The following is a 25199-nucleotide window of genomic DNA, read 5'->3' on the forward strand; positions in this document are numbered from 1 at the left end:
CCTTCACGCAAACTGTGCCAGTGGTTCCATCCTTTAATAATCCTGAGCCAGTAGTCTTACACCTCACTCACCCTGTGCCAATGGCCTTGCCAGTCGGATACTCCAAATCAGCAGGTCCCTTATCCAGCCTTGATTCGGCCAGCCCAGGAGAAGACTCCAACCCTGGATCTAGTCAGCCCAGAAGAGGATTCCAATTCTGATCCAGCCAGTCCAACAGAGGGCTCTCGCCCAAATGCAGCCAGCCAAGCAGAGAGCTCCAGCTCTGATCCAGTCGGCCCAGCAGGGGGCACCTGCCTACAGCCAGTCCACCCAGGAGAGGGAATCCATTCGCAGCCAGTCTGTCCAGCAGAGTGCATCTGTTCACAGCCACTCCATCTGGGAGGGAGCATCTGTCCACAGCCAGTCTGCCCAGGAGAGGGTGTCCTCCCACAGTCAGTCCTCCCAGGAAAGGGCATCTGTTCACAGACCACCCAGCAGGGGGTGTCTACCCAGAGCCAGTCTGCCAAGTTTCCCAGCCAGGAGGAGGGAGGTCTTAAAGGAGGGTACTGTTACAATTTCACCTACTATGCAGCCTCATCGTACCCTGACCGTGATGCCTCCCCACCAATAGAGGTCTCCTTGAAGCTGCATTCCATGCTGTCCCCGTCAGCTCCTCATGACTCATCAAGCTCAAACTGAGATACAGCCTCCTAGCCTTCAGGAGCCCTCAGTGAGCTTGGATACCTGTCTTGCCAAGCCCTTCTCCCTGCCTGCACCACACCCAGACTCCAGTCATACAAAACTCTGCCTTACCAAACCCAAGATGCTTCCTCATCAAGTTGCCTTGGCTCCTTGCCCTACCCAGGCCTATTCTTGCCTTGTTGCCATCCGGCCTTCTTGCTCCTTGTCTTGCCTTGTGGCTATCTGGCCTTTCTGTTCTTTGCCTTGCCTTGTGGCCTAAGAGTCTTCTTGCTCTTTGCCTTGCTCTGTAGCTTATCAAGGTCTCTCCTTGCCTTGTCCTCGGGGGCCTTACTTTATCTAGTCCCTACAGGCTTCCTGTATATTGTTGCCTTCAGGCTTGTATGTTCCATATTCTGTCTTGTCCTTGACTTGTCTCATCCTGTCATGTCTTAGTCTGTCCTGTCCAAGCCTCAGTTCCAATCTTAGCTGCATGCTGTTTGTCCAAGCCTCAGTTCCAGCCTTACCAGCTTAACCCAGCCTTGCTCCAGCTTTACCAGCTTATTTAAGCCTTGCTCCAGACTCACCATGTTGGCCTGCTGCCACAGAAACCTGCTGGCTCCAGAATCCAAGGGCTTAACCTGTGGAGGAGGGGACTGGTTAGGCAAAAGACCAGCCCTAGCTTTCTCCAGCTGTCCTGTGCCACTCTGAGGTGAGGTTCCCTACACTGCACCTGGATTGGATCCATAACCGATCTGTGGCACCCATCTGGTGTTAATCCCCTCTACATCATCAAGTTGTTAATAAGAGGAGTCTGGTGGTAACATCCAGGCACAAACAAGAAAGAAAGGAGAATGAATGAAGAACTTGACTTAAGGTATGAAATATGGGACATTACTAACATCTGTGGCCAGGGAACACAGCACCCCAAGCCAACATGGTCATCAATGCCTTCTCCCCCATCTTCTTAGGCTGGCTACCTGTGCAGCTCCCACCCCCACACTGGGGAACCCTGGGCTGCTACTGGCCAGACCAGGGAGCGCACATACATATCAGGGGCAGGAGTGAGTATTGGGAATTGGGCCTGAGGAAAGTATGCCAGAGGATAGAAGGGATTGCACTTGTTGTGTCTGTCGCTGTCCAACGTCTCTGCTCCGCCCACCTTACCTCGTTGGCGACTCCCTCTGGGGTTGATGGAAGGCTAGCTGCTGCGGTGTCTCCCGGCCGTCATCCTCCGGGATTCCCGGACCGGCTTGACGCTGCAAGCCGCCATGTTGACCAAATGCCTAAGGGCGCGCGCGGCCCGACTGATGTACCGGCATTGGTGTGAACCTCAAAGGCGTCCCCCTGAGATCATGTCATCAGCTCCAGTTATTTAAGGTCTCAGTTTTCGCTAACTAGACGAGTTAGCAAGGGTTTGCTTCCTCCAGGTCGCTGTGGATGTGATTTGCTCTCCGCAAACCTAGCTACTCTGCCTCCTCGGACTTCACTAGAGGAACCCACTCCTCGGGGGGCCTCGCTCTCTCTTTTTCTTTTCAGGTCGCAGTCCGGAACTGGTACTCGCTCCTCGAGGGCCCACATCCCGGACCAGCTCCTGAATACCACTTCTGCTAAGAAGTCATCGCTGCTTACAACATTAATGAGTTTCCATCTATCTCTCAGAGCTTTCCCTGGGACCAGGTACTCGCTCCTCGAGGGCCTACTGCATTCCAACTCCTGGGCTGCCTCAAGAGACTATGGTGTGAGTGTTATCATCAAGGACTTGTTCCTGAACTCTGCATATCCTATCTACTCACTTTCTTAGTTTCTCTACAGCTCAGCCACCTTGGATTGCTGTTCCAGTACTGCAGCCCAGCTGGGCGCTTCCATCCCACTACTGCCACCTCTGGTGGTTTAATATACTGCTTACTAAGAAGTCTTTGTTGCTTATAACATCAGTGAGTTTCTATCTATCTCTGAGCTTTCCCTGGAACCAGGTACTCGCTCCTCAAGGGCCTAATGCATACCAACTCCTGGGCTGCCTCAAGAGACTATTGTGTGAGTGTTACTATCAAGGACTTGTTCCTGAACTCTGCATGTCTTGCCTACTCACTTTCTTAGTTTCTCTACAGCTCAGCCACCTTGGGATCGCTGTTCCAGTACCTGAGGGACTGCAACCCAGCATCACCTCTGGTGGTTTAATATATTGTCTAATAAAAGAACTAGTGTGTGTCTATCTCCTAACTCTGAGCCTGACCGGTGGTCCCTCTCGGGATCTCCCCCGAGGGCATGGTCACCTGCCACTGGTCCAAGGATCCACCCACAACTATTCTAAATAATAACAGATTGCTATCTCCAGCAACTCCGTTAATAACAGATTGCTATCTCTCAGCTTTAACAACAGAGCTCTAATAACAGATTGCTATTCCCAGCTTTAACAGAGCTTTAATAACAGCACTGTGCTTCTGAGGGGCTATCAGATTTAGTCTGGCTCTAGGCAATGAGGTAACTGCCAATATATATATAGAGAGAGACAGAGCTCAGACAAAGCTAGAGTTTTTGTTTTCTTTTGACTGTTTTGCATATTGTTTTGCCTAACATTCTTTTTTGTAAATAAACCCACTTGAAGAAAGATTTGTGCATAAACCAGCTTTAGATACATGCTGTACCATTACATCTTGGATTTAACTTGGCATTTTATATCAAAATAGATCTTGCCTCATCCTTCCATTAACGGGGAGCTGCCATTCATTTATTTATATATTTTTACTGTAGGAGGAGGTGACATCGCTGATTGGGATGGCCACCTGAGAGAACTGTTCTCTTCTGGTTAAGTTAATATCTAACAAAGTCAGCCTTCATTTTGCCTGTTTTCTGCCACAAAGATGTCAGCAAAGATGTTCCACAGGAAAGAAAATTTGGACCTTAGAATATTTTTACTCAGAGGTTTGCAACGGTGCACAGTGTGCTCAATCCCCATCCATATGTCTTCAATGGATTCTGAATTAAATCACCTGGGAAGAGATGTGAGAAGGACAGGCCTTTTACGAAAGCCGACATGCATAAATGGCTTAATGAGCTTCAAACAGAAATTGTTATGATGTTATAAAGAACTGGGGGTCTAACAAAAGATTTAACAAACTATGCACTAGAGTGGACAACTCAGACCAAGAAATATTGAAGTATGCAGCAAAAGACTTGTGTGCCTCAGTGACTGCTAGCGAAGAACTATATAACACAATCAACAACAGAGAATTGATTGTGTCAGAAAAATATTTGGATTCAGGAAGTATCAGAAAATTCAGAGCCAAACGCACAGGGACATTAGTGCACTCAGTTATTCAAGAGACAGCAGATCCAAATGGGTGTTTAGAAATGGTTTCACCAATGAAAATTGAGGGAGAGCTCAGAGAGCATTAGGAAAGCTAAGAAATCAGAGAGACAGAGATATCACTTGTGGCAGCACTGCTTTGCTGATAAAGAACGAATCCAGTGACGTGCTCAAATTTGAAAGTAACACTTCTCTGGCTTGTAAGTTAATTTTTTTATAAAGTAATGATTGATAATCCTCATGTGATGCTAACTCTCTTACTCTGGACCTCATTTACTAAACATTTTCCCATAGAGCCAGAATGGAAGAAAAGCCTTAATAAATCAAGCCCTTTGCTAATCTACACAATGAAATGCCGGGGAGGGGACATAATATTACTTGGACTGTTTGAGTTGCTAGGTATCAGAATGAATATTTGACCTAGAGTTTACCTGTTTCAAGCTTTCCTGTTGATATTTACCAAAATATTTGATTTCATCTGGCGAAGATGTCCTTCCAAAGTAGCCCAGATTATCCTCTTTCGAGCTGGAAATAATGGGGGCTTCAAAGACCAAACTTGAGTTGATTCTGTAATGCTTGCCGTCTAAAAGCAATAATTGAGTGGTATGCATTTTCTGATAGGACGTGATTAAAAGTGGGAAGAAAATTGTTAAAGAAAATTCCTTAGAATGTATTTCCTGGATTCCTAAAAAAAAAAATGTAGATTGCATAGAGAAGGCTCCAATCCAATTCTAGATATACCAGGGGGAAGCTACTTTCAGTTCTCATGGACACCGATCTGCTCAGCTTTTCAGGACAATGTGCATGCATGAGAGTTGCATTGCATACTGATGCAGTTGGTAAAAGCCAAATGAGTCATAAAAGGTTATCTTACTGGATGGCATGAAGAAGTAATTTAATTTCTCAAAAGTCTTCCAGAGATGAGAACATTGTATTTGTTCAGTAGCAGTGCATTGCGTTATGATTATGGCATCCTTGATCTTAATACTCTGTCAAATCAGTTTCAAATGCAAGGAAGAGGTGTTTGTCTATCTTTGCTACTTTCTTAATTAACAGTTCTATCTTTGCCCCTCACTCTGAGCTAGAAAATGTTTGTGGTACTTGTAATTGAATGAAGGGCCAGATTTCTAAGTTCTTTGCACCCCAGAAGCAGAGTGCACCATTCTTTCTAAAAAAAAAAATATGGAACATTGGGGAAAAGATCTCAGTTACCAAATTTGAGATGGGATGAAGCCCTGAGAAAATAATTTGGTCTTCTGTTTCATCAGGAATATTGGAGAATAATTATAATGTCCTTACCAAATGATTTTTAAATCCTCAAAGGATACATACATTTTATCCAGCCACCTCAGCAGAGCATTCAGGTTTGGCGGGAATGTATTATAATCTCCCAGTTATTAGGGAGATCACCAGCTTATCCTTACCCTAGGATCCTGGAGTTTTCTTGCTGAATCTTTCTTTAGAAAGAGATCTAGACAATGGATTACTCAGTAACAGCAGCTCAATGTACAGTTATAAAACATCATTTTTGACTGATCAGCTACAAAGAATCATGGAAAAATCTAGCTTATATGAGGAAGGGTAAATACACCCCACATTTTTCAATATGTGGTCTCCATTTTTTAAGTTTTATAGATTCCTTTCAACTCATAACATGCCAGCTCTCCTGAAAAAAATATTTGTAGTTGACTTTAGTTTTGATTATTTGAATCTTCTATATAAAATGGGGTTGTATTGTGCTGGGGGTCCTGAAACAGACCCTGATCTCTAAAATTTGAGAAGCATCATCTTGTGGTAAGTGTTAAGGGACATTACGTAACCTCTATTATTTGGTTATTGTGATGAGTCATTATGGTAGAGGTTTATTAAGGGAATTTGGTATTATTCCTTTAAATGAGTGTTACGAGGGAGAGTCTCTATTTGGTCAATATAAGGCGGTGCTCAGACTGTGAATTTTCTTCTGGGGATATGACTTGTAGAGTGAAAGCAGAATGAGGAACTCCACAGCTCCAAGGAGGCAGCAGGGTCTACTGAGTCCAGCCAAGGCATGGGAGACCAGTGGACCATTAAGGGGCTCTTGGGTGGTGTCCGAAGATAAGCCAGGAGGAATATGGACCATAACAGCCTTATGGGCGTCATTTAGAAAGTAGGTGAGCTGTATTGAAGGGCTTTGACCATGAATAATTCTGTGTGGAGATGCGAGTACTGAAACTCATCTGATTTTGCAGGAAGACCCTTTTGTTGTAGTTGATGTTGCTGCTAATTAATGCCATAAGAGCCTATGAACCCTGATTGATTGAGTGCATTTTTAATGTAGTTCATCTCTGACTGCTGGGGACCCCAGAAATAAAACTTTTCTAATGTTGAAGATACACTTTGGTGTGAGTCTGAAAGAAGCATCTATCAGCCTATGGAAGAAGTTGGGGTGCAGTCAGAGAGCTCGCACAGTTTTTTCCTGTCCTCTTTGATAAATTCTGCACTTGCCCCTGGGCCAGGTCCACTCTACCATCCATCTGCCTGACCATTTTAATGTTTTTATGAACCCATGGGAGACTGGTGCTTAACTCCTACAAGGACATCAGACAGTCTCTCATTCTGTGGGCCCTGTCAGGATACTGTTTTTCTTTCTGTATCATCTATTGTTTGCTATAGTTTTTACTTGAGCAGTAATTGACCTGAACATCTATATTTTTGTGAAGAATATTCTGTACCATATGAATATGATATCTATGACCTCAATAAAATTGGTTGCATAAAAAATGTACTGTATAGGAACCCTGTAGACATTTACTGTAGGAGGCTATGAGTTTAGTAAGATTGTGCATTTTAAAAATCAATTCTCCCCGGTTTTTTGTATGTTTTTGGAAATGTTTATATGTGTATGTGTGCATGTGTGTTTTTAATTCATTATGTAATGTTTGTTGTATTTTTATATGGATGTTGTGCCATGCTTTGAACATGAAGTTGGACATAGCATATAATTAAATACATTTTATTTTTTCACACGGGGATCATAAGTATTGTGAAAGTTGTGCCTGGGTGGTTGATGTCACTGCAGGAGTGCAGTTATGGAAATGCAGCGATGTTGCAATAGACTTTTTATGCAGAATATTTGGGATGGCCTTAATATCAGGACTGAAAGAAAACATACCCTGCATTGACAGAATTACTGAGTCACCCTGTAGCATGGGGTTGTACAGCAAACTTCTCCATCTTTTCTAACTAGCCTAGTCATTGTGTTTGTATTGTTTAAGGGTAAATGCACTTCCCTCTCGCTTATGTAGTGTGGCAGGAGGTCATCATTTGATTTCTCTTGTAGGTGTTATTAAACCAACACAATATAAACCTGTTCCTGATGAAGAACCTAATTCAACAGATGTAGAAGAAACGCTAGAGCGAGTAAAGAAGAACGATCCTGATCTTGAGGAGGTTAACCTTAATAATATTAGGGTATGCGTTACTTTCTGCTTCAGTTTGCAACTCAAGATTGCTTGGAAAGCGCAGAGTAGAAAAGTTAAGTTATGTGATGATATTGCAGCATAGAAGGGAACATTTTTTCCTCTGCAATTTGCATTTCATCTTTCATTGTGATGACAGATTTTTATTTTAATGGCTTTATCCTGTTAACTGTTATGAGTTTGAAAGGATCTGATTTTGTCAGCGTACAGTGTCTAAAATAAAGTGCCACAGATTTATGTCCAGTGTTGCACACATGCTGCTGGAAAAAAAAATACTGCTATCCCTGGATGACTGCCTTACAGTGGCAGTCTCCTCAGTCTGCTGGTGTTTTTTTTATTTTTCAGCTGGCACAGGGGCACGGTGTGTCTGCATTTTTTTTCATTATGCAAGCAAAAAATACTGACACACCGCATCTTCTCCTGCTTCACCCAAGCCTTTGTGCATTTGGTTTTCAAAATCATTTACAGGTATAGAACCCAATTTTATGCGTTTAAATGGCTGTTATAAGATTGCCTGGAGGTCCATGGAGTACATTTTCAAAAGGGTTTCACATGTAAAAATACATAAGTAGCATGTATGGGCGTATATGCTTGTTTATAAATATGAAGAACACGCGTGTATTTTCCATTTCATGCTTACCTTTCACCGTGGGGGGGAAAAGGGGCAGGCTAGGGTTGTGCTGGTGTGGAGATCAGAAGTAGGCATGGTAGTTGCTATCAGTAATCACTGTCAGGCCGATACAGTACAGTGCGCTCCGACGCGCGTTTTCCCTTACCCCTTATTCAGTAAGGGGAGGAAAACGCATGTCCACCCGCAGCACCTAATAGCGCCCTCAACATGCAGCCAAGCCGCACATCTTACTTTCAAAAATTAGTGCCGACCCAAAGGTCGGCGCTAATTTCTTCTGGCACCGGGAAAGTGCACAGAAAAGCAGTAAAAACTGCTTTTCTGTGCACCCTCCAACTTAATATCATGGCGATATTAAGTCGGAGGTCCCGAAGAGTAAAAAAAAAGTAAAAAAAAAAAATTTTTAATTCGGCCCGCGGCTGTCTGGCCGAAAACCGGACGCTCAATTTTGCCGGTTTCCGAGCCCATGGCTGTCAGCGGGCTCGAGAACCGATGCCGGCAAAATTGAGCGTTGGCTGTCAAACCCGCTGACAGCTGCCGCTCCTGTCCAAAAAGAGGCGCTAGGGACGCGCTAGTGTCCCTAGCACCTCTTTTTACCGCCGGGCCTAATTTGCGGCGCGCACACAGGACAGAGTGTCCTGTGCGCACGCCGGGAGAGCGGGCGCTCGCCCGCTCTCCCGCGTTTTTTATTGTATCGGCCTGTGTGAGATCAACTTGTTTGCTGTAAAACGGGAGTGCCCTGAGATGAGATTAGGTGATGTCCTGTGACCTGTGCCTCATGTGTTAAAGTAATTCTATGTAACCCCACCCTGCCTGTCCTGCATGGGAGGGGTCCTAAAAGAATGTATAAATTCTTTGAGGCAGGACCCCTGACTAGCTTGTCTCTTTTGCCCTGTTCTCAGGATGTGGATCCTCTAGCTTTGGGGGAAGGGTTCCTTTCGGGTCCCAGTACAGGGGTGGCTAACTTCCTCTTGATTATCCCTGGGAGAGGGCTTACTTCTCTTCCCGTGTGCTGCACACTCAAATAGACGCTGGGCACACTGGATTAGTGTCCAGACTTACATTTACTGTATAAGATAGTTGCTGATGGCACAATAAATATGCTTCCAGCCACCACAGTCTTTTCTCTCCTCAGTTACAGTACTTACCTCCTATACAGGAATATTTTAATAGGCAAGGGATCCTACCCACTCTCCTGGGGTTAGGTGAGATGGAGGTCCTGGTAGGCAGGGCAATCTTTAAACAGGGCAGGAAAACCCCTTCCACAGAAGGCCAAAACTCCTGTCCTTGCATAGAGAGTAAACATTTCTCTCTCCCCAGGGGCTGAAGACTCCGGTTTGGTGTTCTCTAGGATCTTTACAGTTCTTTAGTTTAACTCAGTCTCTTGACTCTCCTCTGGATCCTTTATGGGAGGGATCTCGGGATTCAGGTTTCTTACCCTGCTCCAATGCAGGAAGGGAAGGGGCAACCAAAAATCTTCTTCCTGGTTGTCTCAACTTTTAATGTCCTTTTCCCTTAACCAGATATAACACTGGAATTACTCCTCACAGTGGGTCACTACCTCTGAGGGCAGGTCTTCCCTGTCCATGGGCATCCCAGACACAGGGTTCCCGGTGCCCTGAATCCAAGAAAGGCTGCTACCATGAAAAATCTCAAAATCCCGACTACAACCCAGAGAAGTATCCCAACCAGCTATGGAGTAATCTAGCAGGACCACCCTCCCAACCCTGGTCAGGAATCCCAGGCTTGGTTAGCCTGTTTCCTCTGACTGGGCCTGAAAAGCACAACTACCTGCTAACTCTCCAAAAATTATACAAGACTGCCTCCAGACTCTCAGGAGAGAGCAGTGATAAAGCCTCCCAGTGGTAAGGCCGTTCCCAGGCCCCTCAAAGGGAAGGACTGAGATTGAATGGGTCCACCCCCCACCCACTAACCTATTCTAGCTAATACTTCCCCTGGCATATACCGGTAACTGAAGAATGGCTCTCGGTCACATCTATTTTAAATATTGATGCTTTGAAAATGTATAGCGCACGACTTCATAGATTTGAAGAATGTTTGTTGGCACCAATAACATTTTGATAGTTACAGCTGCTCGGTCTGGATTCTCCAGCTTCTCACTTTCAAAAAGCGATGGCACTTTTTTTTCCCCCCCTTAAATGGTGCTTCATAATGTAAGAGGCCTTCAGTGAGATTTTCTTTTGATTTGCTACTGATAATTAATTTGAATTTTAGATTTCATTGCTTACATTGCCAAACCTGGGCTCTAGGTGAGGTGCATTCTGGTACAGTAGGGTATTTCCCTGTGCCAGACACACACAACTGCTAAGCTGCTGGTATTCATCCTGTGAGTTGGGGATCTCAGAAGCCAGGCCAGAGATTCATCACAGGGTAAAACACACAAGGAAAAATCAAGGTTGGAGTTAATTGATGATTATGACATTTAATCTGGATTAGCACCAGTTGTATACCCTGAAAGTTATGAGGCGCTCCTTAGTGGTACAGAAAACTCAACAAATCCCCACTCCCCAACTCCCTGCAACTTTTTAAACCTTGCTCGGTTTCCCAGCTGTTGGTTCCGGCAAGGCAGGACAGCACACCAAAACCTTCTGTAGGCACCGTGCTAATTTCCAAAACATCTAACTTCAGTACTTTTCAGTCGCACATACATACATTTCTATTCGCACTATCTCTCTGATAAAGATACCAACCTGAAGCTCATATATGCTACTATTTCTCAGTCGCTGCTGTGGGATCTGCGCACTGAAAGGTGGATTTTGGAAACGTACGTGCGTAAGAATCAGCAGTTGCACGTGTAAAATGTCATATGTGCAAGTATAGGCTATTTTAGAAACCTCAGTATACAGGCATAAATCAGGTCTGTGAGGAAATTTGTGCATATTAAAAAAAAAAAAAAAAAGGGGCAGGCCAGGGGCGTTCTGGGGAGGGGCCTATTTTATAAGCAATTTACTTATGTATATTTATTCCTGATCTATATCTAGAGTAAGTGATCGTAAATGTCTTAAAAGTGGAATAAATGACTGGAATGTGGGGCCTGGGTGAAATCGGGTACTTCAGGTGGAGAGCCAGGAGGGACTCGATGCACAGGGTGAACTGATTGTTAAAACGGTACTTATCCAGGTATGTTAGATAGCTGGATAAATCTAAAAGCACTACATATCCGACTATCTGACTTAGCCAGATAAGTAGCTCTTTTTCAGATGTATCCAGCTATCTTACTTACCAGATAAGTCTGAAATGTGCTAGTTGTCCTGACATGTAGCGCTTTTCAGAATTATCTGGCTAAGTAGTGCTTGTGCGGTGTGTGGGGGGTTTTTTATATACGCATGCATGCTTAAGTGTATTTTATACATATTTTATAACCACATATTATATATATATGCCCAGGTTATAAAATACAGTAGAAAATTTGCATGAGCCCATAAACATGCGTATATGGGCACATGCGTGCAGGTTTTAAAATTATCCTTTTCTTGGTGTGGGAGGAGCGGGGAAAAGGAAAAAATGAAAAGCTGTACTTTAAGAAGTTATATTTGCTGCTCTATGGTGTAGTGCATGGCTGCAACACTGAGCAGCTTCTGTGTTATATGTCCTGTTACATTTCTTGACTTGCAATAAACACTGGGCAACAATGAAAGTGTTACTGACCTAAAAAGGTCCTACTCTGTAGTATCTTGATGTTCTGAACACGAATATGACCATGAAAAGTTTTTATTGGCTCTCGTTTTGAAGATATTTAATATAGTTCACTTTCTATGTTTAGTCGTGTAAATTTATCCAGTAGGACTGTAAATAAGCCTAGAATGATGTAATATTGCATCATATTGCATAATACCATCATGCACACATCATCCAGAGTTTATTACATCATTTTCTGATGCAATGCAGTTCTACTGCCATGCTGCTGCTGAGTAAGCTGACGTCAGCAGTGTACTATATGAAGCCCAGTCAGAAAGGATGAGCATTTGAAATATTCATGCTGGCTGACTACTGCTGGACACTCCGCAGAGATGCTCCCGAACAGGTGTACAAGAGACAAGCAAAGAAATCTAAGACGTAGTCTATGACTTCATTTTTCAAACTGTATTAACCGTAGGTCTCCTACTATTGGCATACAATTCAAGATGTAATTATTTTATTGCATATTACAAAAAAACTAGAGCCAATTTTGCATTTTCACAGTCACATTCATGTTTAGCAATTGGAAATGTATAAGAATTGACTAATTTCATTTCAGTAAACTTGTGTTTTTGTTTTTCTGCAGAACATTCCCATACCAATTTTAAAAGCCTATGCAGAAGCTATGAAGAACAACAGCTACGTCAAAAAGCTTAGCATAGTGGGGACAAGAAGCAGTGATCCTGTGGCTTTTGTAAGTGGCTTTTACTGTGCTGTACAGTATGGGATGTTCATTGCATTCATTTATTTCCAAACTTCTGTACATCATCTTTTTTTGGGGTGGGGGTTTCAGGGCAGGGTAAGATTATAATTTATGATTGTCCTAAACTCTAATTAGGGTTTCTAATTGTAAGTGTGTACATATTGTAAATTTAGGTATTTATTTTTCTGCTAATTAAGGGTGCTTTGGGGGTACCAAAAATCGGTGTTTATCAGTGTTTTTTGCAGGGCAGGTACTATTTGGTAGCTTTTCCAGTTCAGTCAAATATATACTTTTGTGTAGCTGAGGAATCGTTAGCATGGGCACAAAAACAAAGGGGGGGGGGGGGGGGATCCAGGATAGACTGAGGTGAGAGTATGATAGGAGAAGTGGTGTTTTCCCGGTGTTCATCTAATCGACACCTATTTTATTTGTACCAATCAGGAAGGTTTTATCGAGATCTATAAGTAAAAACCTAAAATCAGAAGCCCTAATTATTATTCAGCAACACTTAGCAGTGAATTTTTCAAGGACTTGCACGCGTAAAAGTATCAGTTTTCAAAAGACCATTTACCCACATAAAACCTTGTGAAATTTACCTCCTCGGAGACCAGCCGCCACCGGCCCCAGTTGTGCTTGGAGTGTTTCCAAATTTGAATTGCCAATTATCATAAGTCGTAGGTATAACAGGGTCAAACATCATAAAGTCCTTACAACATAACATAAAAACAAACATTACCAAATATGCTCACTTTAAGATGAGCAATTCAAAAAAAGTGTGGTGTTGAATTTTCTATGTAGTCAGGTTCAGGTCAAGGTAATCAGACTAGCTGACCCTAAACAAGCTGCAGAAGAAGAGGCTCATCTGCATACTGCTCCCAGCGTCCCCCGGGAGAGGTCACAGCAAGTAATCCAGGCTTTGAACTCCACAGCCCCAGCTTCCAGAGGCCCCCGCAGTAGAAAAGGACCAGAAGCGTGCTACTAATGGAGCGCAAATCTCAAACCTTTCAATCCTTTGAGGGAAGATCAACTTAATAGTGATTGAAGAGGATTAGTAAGTATAGCTTTGGGAAATCTTAGGTCTTAAAAAAGTTTTTGGAGAGAGGTGAAATAGTGGGATATATTCTTTAGAGTTTGTGTGTGTCTGAGATAATCAAGTCAGAGGGAATTAATTCTAGTGTCTGTCTTTCCCACCCACCCCTATCTCAACCCTTGATTTCTAAGCAAGAGACAATTTCTCATTAAAAATCAATCAGGCTGTATTCTACATAGAATTGTAATTTCTCCCTACAAAGCTCACTTGCTTTTATTCATTGAGAGTCCCAACTGTCGGAGATATGGAGAGCATATTGCAATGCTCTGTCATAATTTTGGGGACTGTCCTCCTATACAACAATTTTGGACCCGATTTTGAGGGTTCTTTTTTGATAAATTGCAATGCAAGATACCAGATCAAGCTGCCCTTTGCGTTTTGGGTATTGGAGTGGAAGACCTAGGCTCTGAAAGCATTAGATTACTAGTGACAAAAAGATGTATTTTGGTGCAATGGGTAACAGGGGATGCTCCCAATTTTTCATTATGGTATGCCAAAATGAAGACCTCTTAATGCTCGACTTCAAATCCTGGTGTTTGGGATGTGGTGACAGAGTGACTAAAGTTTCTCCAGCATATGGGAACCATTTATTGCCCAATTAGCTCTGTCTGTACATGTCCACTTTCAAATGGCAGGCAAACCTTCTCTACCCATTGAATAGATAATATGCTGCTGCATTTTATTTTCTCTCTCTCGCATTCTATTGTACTTAGGGTTTGATGGGGGAGGGAGAGTTGGAGGGGGTGGCTTGGGCGGACTTGGTAGGGGGGGAAACATGATTTATATACTCTTATTCTTTCATAAGGCAATCTTGACTCTATGATTAAACTTGAATAAAGATATTATATAAAAAAAAATCAATCAGGCTCTTATCTAAATCTTACTATTGCACCAGCCCTTATTGAGAATTTAATCATCCCCTTGTAGGACACTAGCAGATTAATTAGTAAATAACCCTGTAAATTGAAAATATTCTAATTCCAATTCCCTTAGTAACCTAAACTTAACTAGGTACTCAACAAAATTAAAATGAAGAAAGCAGTCCAGCAGCAAGAGGGGAGCTTTCCAGTTTTTTGCATTGAGTGTTACATAGATGATTTTTTAAAATTTATTTTTTATTGAATTTTCAAATTGTTACATTAAGAATGTTACTATTACATCTCGAAAGAAGAAAAATAAAGTTTCTATACATCAACTTTAGTGTAACTTGTAACAATATCAAATAATATTTATAAGTAATCTGGGGAAGCAAGATACAAACGAGCAGTATGCTTTACGTAAACATAGAGGAAAAACATAGCATCAAGCGCCTTAATCATATCGACCAACCTCCTCATGAGAATTATCAGGAATGTGAATCTAAATATTGTCTCAACTGCTCAAACATAGATGATTTTTTATCCACCGGTGAGAGATTATATGTGTGCACCTGGTGCAAAGAGCTCCTGGCTCTCAGAGAATGAATCCAATCTCTGGAAGCTAGAGTGGCAGACCTGGAGGAGCTGAAGCAGACAGAGAGGTACATTGATGAGACCTTCAGGGACATAGTAGCCAAGTCCCAAATCCAGTCTGGCAGCCCAAGTGCTGCCTTAGATCAGAAAGTTCTCCCAGTTGGAGAATATCACCCTTGTGTAGCAGAAAGTATTCCTGTAGCAAGGACCTGCTCTCCAGGTGATGTTTTGTTCTCTCACACTGACAAGTCTACCAGGGGTACTGCCCAGGAAGGAAGGGTTAGGTTGGCCATCATAGTTGATTTGATTATTAGAAATGTAGATACCAGGCGGTCCTCACGTCTACCAGCCACCCAGTAACTTGACTGCCTGGTGCGAAGGTGGCAGTCCTCACGCTTCACCTGGATAGGATTATAGACAGTGCTGGGGAGGAGTCAGCTGTTGTTGTACATATGGGCACAATGATGTAGGAAAATGTGGGGGAGAGGTTTTGGAAGCCACATTTAGGATTTTAGGTAGCAAGCTGAAATCCAGAACCTTCAGGGTGGCATTCTCTGAAATGCTTCCTGTTGCATGCGCAGGTCCCCAGAGGCAGGCAGAGCTCTGGAGTCTCAATGCTTGGATGAGACGATGATGCAGGGAAGAGGGATTCAGTTTTGTAAAGAACTGGGAAACCTTTTGGGAAGGGGGAGACTTTTCTGAAAGAACGGGCTCCAACTCAGCCAGAGTGGAACCAGGCTGCTGGCACTAACTTTTAAAAAGGAGATAGAGCAGCTTTTAACTAGAACAAGGGGGAAAGCCAACAGTCACTCAGCAGTGCATGGTTCGGAGGAATGTATCTTTGAAGGATACTAATGAAACAGGAGAGTTAGGGCATCCTAACAGAGAGATTCCAAAAAAAGCAAACATAGTTCATGTGCCTATAAGTAATGAATCGCCTGAGCTAAAAAATTCCAAATTATCCCCATCAACTGAAAAGCAGATTGTTAATATAAACAAAAAACACTCTTTGAAATGTCTGTATGCCAATGCCAGGAGTCTAAGAAGTAAAATGGGAGAGTTATAGTGTATAGCAGTAAATGATGAGATAGACGTAATTGGCATCTCAGAGATCTGGTGGAAGGAGGATAACCAATGGGACAGTGCTATATCAGGGTGCAAATTATATCAAAATGATAGGGAGGATCAACTTGGTGGGAGTGTGGCACTTTATGTCCGGGAGGGTATAGAGTCCAACAGGCTAAAGATCATTCAAGAGACTAAATGCTCAGTAGAATCTCTATGGATAGAAATCCCATGTGTGTTGGGTGATAGTGATAGAATCCTACCTTCCACCTCGCCAAAATGGTCAGACAGATGATGAAATGCTAAGAGGAATCAGGGAAGCTAACCAATTTGGCAGTCAGTAATAATGGGGGATTTCAATTATCCAAATTTTAAGAACACAAGAAATGCCCTACTGGGTCAGACCAAGGGTCCAACAAGTTCAGCATTCTGTTTCCAACAGTGGCCAATCCAGGCCATAAGAACCTGGCAAGTACCCAAAAACTGTCTATTTCATGTTACTGTTGCTGGTAAAGCAATGGCATTTTCTAAGTCAACTTAATAGCAGGTAATGGACTTCTCCTCCAAGAACTTATCCAATCCTTTTTTAAACACAGCTACACTAATTTCACTAACCACATCTTCTGGCACCAAATTCCAGAGTTTAATTGTGCGTTGAGTGAAAATGAACTTTCTCAGATTCGTTTTAAATGTGCCACATGCTAACTTCATGGAGTGCCCCATAGTCCTTCTATTATCCGAAAGAGTAAATAACCAATTCACATTTACCCATTCTAGACCGCTCATGATTTTAAACACATCTATCATATCCCCCCTCAGCCATCTCGTCTCCAAGTTGAAAAGTCCTAACCTCTTTAGTCTTTCCTCATAGGGGAGCTGATCCATCCCCTTTATCATTTTGGTCGCCCTTCTCTGTACATTCTCCATCGCAACTATATCTTTTTTGAGATGTGGCGACCATAATTTTACACAGTATTCAAGGTGCGGTCTCACAATGGAGCGATACAGAGGCATTATGACATTTTCCGTTTTATTCACCATTCCCTTTCTAATAATTCCCAACATTCTGTTTGCTTTTTTGACTTCTGCAGCACACTGAACCGATGATTTCAATGTGTTATCCACTATGATGCCTAGATCTCTTTCTTGGGTGGTAGCTCCTAATATGGAACCTAACATTGTGTAATTATAGCATGGGTTATTTTTCCCTATATGCATCACCTTGCACTTATCCACATTAAATTTCATCTGCCATTTGGATGCCCAATTTTCCAGTCTCACAAGGTCTTCCTGTAATTTATCACAAGCAGATTGTGATTTAACTACTCTGAATAATTTTGTATCATCTGCAAATTTGATTACCTCACTCGTATTTCTTTCCAGATCATTTATAAATATATTGAAAAGTACGGGTCCCAATACAGATCCCTGAGGCACTCCACTGCCCACTCCCTTCCACTGAGAAAATTGTCCATTTAATCCTACTCTCTGTTTCCTGTCTTTTAGCCAGTTTGTAATCCACGAAAGGACATCGCCACCTATCCCATGACTTTTTACTTTTCCTAGAAGCCTCTCATGAGGAAATTTGTCAAATGCCTTCTGAAAATCCAAGTATACTACATCTACCGGTTCACCTTTACCTACATGTTTATTAACTCCTTCAAAAAAGTGAAGCAGATTTGTGAGCCAAGACTTGCCTTGGGTAAAGCCATGCTGACTTTTTTACATTAAACCATGTGTTTCTATATGTTCTGTGATTTTGATATTTAGAACACTTTCCACTATTTTTCCTGGCACTGAAGTCAGGCTATCTGGTCTGTAGTTTCCCAGATCACCCCTGGAGCCCTTTTTAAATATTGGGGTTACATTAGCCACCCTCCAGTCTTCAGTTACAATGAATGATTTTAATGATAGGTTACAAATTTTTACTAATAGGTCTGAAATTTCATTTTTGAGTTCCTTCAGAACCCTGGAGTATATACCATCTGGTCCAGGTGTCAATCAGGCCTACCACATCTTCTTGGTTCACCGTGATTTGGTTCAGTCCATATGAATCATTACCCATGAAAACCTTCTCTGATACAGGTATCTCCCCAACATCCTCTTCTGTAAACACCGAAGCAAAGAAATTGTTTAATCTTTCCGCTTTGGCCTTATCTTCTTTAAGTACCCCTTTAACCCCTCGATCATCTAACGGTCCAACTGACTCCCTCACAGGCTTTCTGCTTCAGATATATTTTAAAAAGTTTTTACTGTGAGTTTTTGCCTCTACGGCCAACTTCTTATCAAATTCTCTCTTAGCCTGTCTTATCAATGTCTTACATTTAACTTGACAACACTTATGCTTATTTTCTTCTGTTGGATCCTTCTTCCAATTTTTGAATGAAGATCTTTTGGCTAAAATAGCTTCTTTCACCTCACATTTTAACCATGCCGGTAATCGTTTTGCCTTCTTTCCACCTTTCTTAATGTGTGGAATACATCTGGACTGTGCTTCTAGGATGGTATTTTTTAACAATGACCATGCCTCTTGCACACTTTTTACCTTTGTAGCTGCTCCTTTCAGTTTTTTTCTATTTTTCTCATTTTATCAGAAGGCATTTGACAAAGTCCCTCATGAGAGGCTTCTACGAAAACTAAAAAGTCATGGGATAGGAGGTGATGTCCTTTCATGGATTACAAGCTTGGTTAAAAGACAGGAAACAGAGAGTAGGATTAAATGGTCAATTTTCTCAGTGGAAAAGGGTAAACAGTGGAGTGCCTCAGGGATCTGTACTTGGACCGGTGCTTTTTAATATATATATAAATGATCTGGAAAGGAATACGACAATTGAGATAATCAAATTTGCAGATGATACAAAATTATTCAGAGTAGTTAAATCACAAGCAGACTGTGATACATTACAGGAGGACCTTGCAAGATTGGAAGATTGGGCATCCAAATGGCAGACGAAATTTAATGTGGACAAGTGCAAAGTGTTGCATATAGGGAAAAATAACCCTTGTTGTAGTTATACGATGTTAGGTTCCATATTAGGAGCTACCACCCAGGAAAAAGATCTAGGCATCATAGTGGATAATACTTTAAAATCGTTGGCTCAGTGTGCTGCAGCAGTCAAAAAAGCAAATAGAATGTTAAGAATTATTAGGAAGGGAACAGAAAATGTCATAATGCCTCTGTATCGCTCCATGGTGAGACCGCACCTTGAATACTGTGTACAATTCTGGTTGCCGCATCTCAAAAAAGATATAGTTGTGATGGAGAAGGTACAGAGAAGGGCAACCAAAATGATAAAGGGAACAGCTCCCCTATGAGGAAAGGCTGAAGAGGTTAGGGCTGTTCAGCTTGGAGAAGAGACTGCTGAGGGGGGATATGATAGAGGTCTTTAAGATCATGAGAGGTCTTGAACGAGTAGATGTGACTCGGTTATTTACACTTTCGAATAATAGAAGGACTAAGGGGCATTCCATGAAGTTAGCAAGTAGCACATTTAAGACTAATCGGAGAAAATTCTTTTTCACTCAACGCACAATAAAGCTCTGGAATTTGTTGCCAGAGGATGTGGTTGGTGTAGTTAGTGTAGCTGTGTTTAAAGGATTGGATGAGTTCTTGGAGGAGAAGTCCATTAATGGCTATTCATCAATTTTACTTAGGGAATAGCCACTGCTATTAATTGCATCAGTAGCATGGGATCTTCTTAGTGTTTGGGTAATTGCCAGGTTTTTGTGGCCTGGTTTGGCCTCTGTTGGAAACAGGATGCTGGGCTTGATGGACCCTTGGTCTGACCCAGCATAGCAATTTCTTATGTTCTTAAGAGCACAAGATTGTTTTAGCTAAGAGTGTCTTATTGTTGAATAAATGGTTAGATTTAAAAGACCCAGTATTCTCAGTATTGAAAGCTACTACGTTGGATCTCATGCTTCTGGAATATGTCAGAGGCTCAGCTTCCTCAGAAATTTAACAATGCTTTCAAAATGTTTGGCAGTCATTTGTTGCTTCGTTACCTGTGGACATTAGAAAGAAGACTGAGTGACTTTGTTGCTTTTATCCATTTTTATTTCTATTCATTGATGTTACCTATTCTGGGTAATGTTACAAGTAGATGTTTGGGCTTTAGATGCTGTGTAGAACTGTGTGTAATAAACAAGTTCCATGAATTTATTATAACTAATACAGTAAAAGACTTGAAGAGGAAACGTACCAGGAGAGGGGTAAAAAATGTTGCATTTCCGGCCACTGCACAACCTTTCCTCTACCAGTGAGCCTGGCTCCAAACTATACCCTACAGTATGTCTCTCTTTGCTCACTTCAGCCTATGTGCCACCAGGGAACCTCCATGAGCTCACTCTCCTGGCTGGCCAAGCCCCTCTCTTTTGCCTGCACCACACCCAGACTCCAATCCTATTTAGCCCTGTCTCTCCCATGCCTCTGTGCTTCAGCTTCGAGTGCTACTCCACTCCTTGCTCTAGCCATATCTGCCATGTGGCTTTTCCTGTGTTTGTCTCTTGGCCCCCATGCTTTCTGACTCCTGTTTACCTATGCCTTGCTCCTTGACCGATGGGCCTTCTGTTCCTGGTTCCTTTGCCTGTCTTGTTGGCCTTCTGGTCTTCTGTTTTGTCAGGCCTAGCCTGAGACCTCTCAGGGTCTCTTCTGATTCTAGACTTCTCTTGTTTCCCTGATGTCTGGCCTAGGTTGAGACCTCCATAGGTCTCTTCTGATTCTAGGTCTCTTTCTTTTCTCTGACCCTTGGCCTAACAATGAAACTTCCTAGATCTTCTCTCTGCCTTGTCCCTCAAGGCCTTCCTATTGTAGCTCTCGGGCTTTTATCTTTCATGTTCCGTGTAATCCTTGTCCTGTTTTATCATGACTTGTCCTAGTCAATCTTGCTGCAGTTCATGTTCCAGTTCCATGCTTCCCTGCACCCTGTTCCTATGTTCCAGCTCCACCCTCATCTACACTCAGTTCCATTGCTCCAGTTCCACGCTTACCCACATTCTGTTCCAGTGTTCCTAAGTTCACCCTTACCTCCACGCAGCTTCAGTGCTCCTGAACTCCAGTCCAGCCTGCATTTTTGCTGCAGAGCTCCAATCCGGTCTGCACTCTGCTCCAGTATTCCAGTCCAGCCTATACTTCCTTCCTGAGCTCCAACCTAGACTGCACTTGTTCCTTCTTCCAGCCTCACCAGATCACCCACACCTATTTCCAGCCTTGCTATCCTGCACCACTCCCAGAAGTGTGTTCACAACATCCCCTCTACAGTTGTCCTCACAACAAAAAATATAAGAAAATGGGGAATTGAATACCTACATTTTGTGAGGAGATCTGTCTCATATTGCATGGTATATGTTATTCTTACTTTATGCATGTATGTAAACAAAGTTTGCTAATAAAGAGATTATACAAAAAAAAAATAACTGTTCCCTATTTACCTGTTCAACCCCCCTCATAATTTTATACATTTCTATCATATCCCCTCAGCAGATTTCAGGATCCAAAGTAGCATGGTTTTTACCAGAGGGAAATCATGTCAGACAGATCTTATCAATTTATTTAGGTGATCAAAGGCTTCCATGAGGGACAAACAGTGGATGTTGTACTTGAGATTTCAGTAAGGCCTTTGACGCTGTCCTATATCTGAACCACATAAAGTGAGTAGATGTGGGTCCAAAGGCAGTAAACTGGGTTAGAATCTGATTGTGTGGCAGGTTGAGTGGTAAATGGAGTTCACTCCAAAGAAAGCTGGGTTATCAGTAGAGTATCTCAAGGTTCAGATTTGGGGCCAGTTTGGATGGTTAGGCAGATCCGGTACCCGTCTGCCCATAGTAATATGGTGCCAGGCTCGCTTTGTGAGCAGGCCTGGGTTGGTGGTGACTGGATTTTTCCAGTCAGTCAGGCTAGGGCTAGTGGTTTGAATTCAAACCACTTGGAAGCAGAGAACTGATTGGTTCCCTGCAGGCTGAGACCGTTGGGTAGTGGGTTGCGCATTTTGGGGGTCACGCACGGCAGAGCAAGGCATCCCACCCACCCCGCCCTATTTTACTCGTTGTGTTTGGGTATGATTTTTATTGTCGCAACTGGTGGAGGGAGTGGGTAGCCCAAGCCGACTGGGGCTCTGCCTGGTGTTGAACGGCTGGCTGACTTGCTGGTGGTCATGTCAGGGATTCTTGGGAGAACAACTGGGTGCAGTTGCCCCACATATGGCTCCTTGCTGGACTGTGGTGGGGGTCTACATGCACGGCTCATTGCTTGGGTGGTGGCGGGGGTCGTGGGTACGTTTATTGTTAATGTTGTTAACCTACAGGCCTGGTGGTGTCCGTCTTGCTGGTCAGTGACAGATGGATGCTGGGGTTGATTGTTATCTTGCATCTGGCTCGGGCTCCTGGTGGTTACTTGTAATAAAGCTGCGGCCTGTTTGATCCCACTCAGTTGTATATGTATTTATTGTGATGATTTTTGTGAAGGGACGGGTATGGGAGAAGCGTAAGTCCTGGCTACCCATATTTACTATTCAGTATTTTCATAAATGATATTGAAGAGGGTAAGTAGCAAAGATTTAATACTGAGATCTGCAACAGGGTAGCCATCCACATGGAGTTGAAAAAAAATGAGGTGTATTCTAAGGAAACTAGAGGCATGATCAAAACTTGATACAGGTAGCAACATGCCTCTTGAATAAGTGCATTCTTTTGTCCCATAGCCCTCTCTTGTGTTTGCAGGCTCTCGCAGATATGCTAAAAACCAATGGTACATTGAGGAGTCTGAACGTGGAATCTAATTTCATCAGTGGCTCTGGCATATTGGCTCTGATTGAAGCCCTTCAGTATAACACATCACTGATAGAACTAAAAATTGACAATCAGGTAAGATGCACATGTTTGGCTTTACTTTCTAGATACTTTTTTTTAAATTTTATTTTCAAAACGCTGGTAGTGGTCCAGACTGAAGTTCCAAACAAAACATCTTGCCACTTTCTAATGGCGCTAAGAGGCAGCACGTTATCAGGGCCTGTTGTTAATTGCTACTTAAAACATTTTTCAGGATTAAATCCTTGCCAATGAACATATCGCTATCACCTTGGAAAGCAGCGATTTTGGAAGGGCTTTCTGAATGAAAAAATCTTTTTTTATAGGTTTTTAGTGCAGTGCTGTGTGTGCAGGAGCTGGGGCTTCAGAGGTTGGAAAGCGCTCTCTTGCAAAAATACAAAAAGAGGAAGAGAGGGCTGATTTTTGTTTAAACCGATATTCCAAAATCACAGCCTCCTTTGTTTAAATGATTAAAGGATTCATTTGGAGCAGCATTCTTAACTAAAATATTGTAGTGGTTCCCTGCTGGTTGTGCTCACCATCTTTAACTGCACTCGGCTAGCATTTTTCCAGTGTGAGGCAGATCAGGGAAATTACATAACCAGGGATTAAGGTTTTAGGATTTTGTCACCCTTAGGCACTTTTGGTGCTTGGACCTGCCCATCTCTCGTAAGGATCTGTTACAAGGTAGAAGAGGGTTGTTCAATGCTGAAAAACTCAGCAGAGCTGGAAGGCAGCAAATCCTAGCCAGCCTGCAGTCCCTAAATGTTTAACATACTGGCTGTGCCTATTGACAAATGCAGGGCTTTTCATTACAGTGGGAAAACTGCTGTCAAATGTGAGTGTAATATCATTGTCATATCTAACTTATTACCACTTCGCTTACTACTTTTAATAATTATCTTAACTCTGGCAAAAAAATGGCCTTTACTATACGTTAATAATACTTTACACCAGTAAATTCTAATTTATTTTAAAAATAAATTTAAAGAAAGGGGCTGAAAGCGTAGGTTGTGCCAGGCCTTGTAGCTGCAAAAATCCAAGGGAGAGGTACAGAATTGGAGGCACAATTATTCTAAGTACAAAAGAAGAGCGGCATCTGGGGGAGATTGTATCTGATGATCTTAAGGTGGCCAAACACATGGATAAAGCAATGGCAAAAGCCAGACAGATGCTTGGCTGCACAGGGAGAGGAATGGTCAGCAGACAAAGGGAGGTGATATTGCCCCTGTATAGGTTCCTGGTGAGACCTCACTTGGAATACGGTTTACAATTCTGGAGATCGCACCTTCAAAGGATATAAACAGGATGGAGTTGATCCAGAGGGTGGGTACTAAAATGGTCAGTGGTCTTCATTCTAAAGCATATGGGGATAGGCTTAAACATCTAAACATGTATACCCCAGAGGAAAGGCAAGATAGGAGAGATATGATAGAGACATTCAAATATCTCAAAGGTTTCCATGCACAGGAGGTGAGCCTTTTTCAAGGGAAAGGAGGCCCTAGAATTGAGGGGTCATGGTATGAGAGTGAAAGGGGGTAGACTCAGGTGTCATCTTAGGAAATCTTTCTTTAGATAGAGGGTAATGGATGCATGGAATGGACTCTCAGTGCAGGTGGTGGAGACGAGGACAATATCTGAATTCAGGAACACATGGGATAAGCACAGGAGATCTCTGAAAGAGTTCTAGGGATTGTAAAGCTGAGTAGTTTGAGTGGATGGGCATAGTCCATAATGGTCATGTTCTGCAGTCCTGTTTCTATGTGTTCTACAGTTGAATTTAACATTTAAAATGGTTTCAAAGTGATTGCCGGGTGACCCAAGATATATACTGAATTGCAGTAATGTATTAATCCCACTAAGCCCTCGCCTCCTTTTTCTCGCAATCAAATTTTCTGCTCCTTGTCACCCCAGACCGACCCCCATCCCCCCAAAACCTTAAAAATCACCATCAGGAATGGAGACTGAACTTACTCAATCCTGGCAAGGTCTGGTTCTTTCTCCCTCTTCCACCATCCCCATTTCTTTCTCTCATCCCTTCCCTCCAGACCTCTCTCCTTCTCCTTCTTCATGCATGCCTTCCCTTCCATCCCGGGTCCTTTCTCCCTTCCGCCTTCCCACATTGGATCATCCTTCTCAGTCCCGAGAAAGGTCTTGCCGCATACCTTCCCCCCACCCCCACCGAACGTATTCCCTGCATCAGAGTCACTGGCCAGTGAGAGGACAGGGCGGATATTTCTCTGAGTAGGATCAACCTTGTGGGACTGAGAAGGAGGATACTGCTGAGAGAGAAGGATGCTGGGCAGGGGGAGGGACAGAGAGAAAGATAAATGC

The 25199-nt window shown here is 42.8% G+C and overlaps 1 protein-coding gene across 3 annotated transcripts in view; it reads left to right on the forward strand.

The window, feature by feature from the left end:
* TMOD1 (tropomodulin 1) overlaps window positions 1-25199 on the forward strand; it is a 196022-nt gene that overhangs the window by 148119 nt on the left and 22704 nt on the right. For all 3 annotated transcript variants that reach the window (XM_029603559.1, XM_029603569.1, XM_029603550.1), the window contains 3 exons: window positions 7287-7417; window positions 12339-12446; window positions 22779-22922. In XM_029603559.1, the coding sequence (XP_029459419.1) occupies window positions 7287-7417; window positions 12339-12446; window positions 22779-22922 (383 nt within the window). The remainder of the gene's footprint in view (window positions 1-7286; window positions 7418-12338; window positions 12447-22778; window positions 22923-25199) is intronic.

The sequence above is a fragment of the Rhinatrema bivittatum genome, chromosome 1 (assembly GCF_901001135.1).
Source record: "Rhinatrema bivittatum chromosome 1, aRhiBiv1.1, whole genome shotgun sequence".
Lineage (NCBI taxonomy): Eukaryota > Metazoa > Chordata > Amphibia > Gymnophiona > Rhinatrematidae > Rhinatrema > Rhinatrema bivittatum.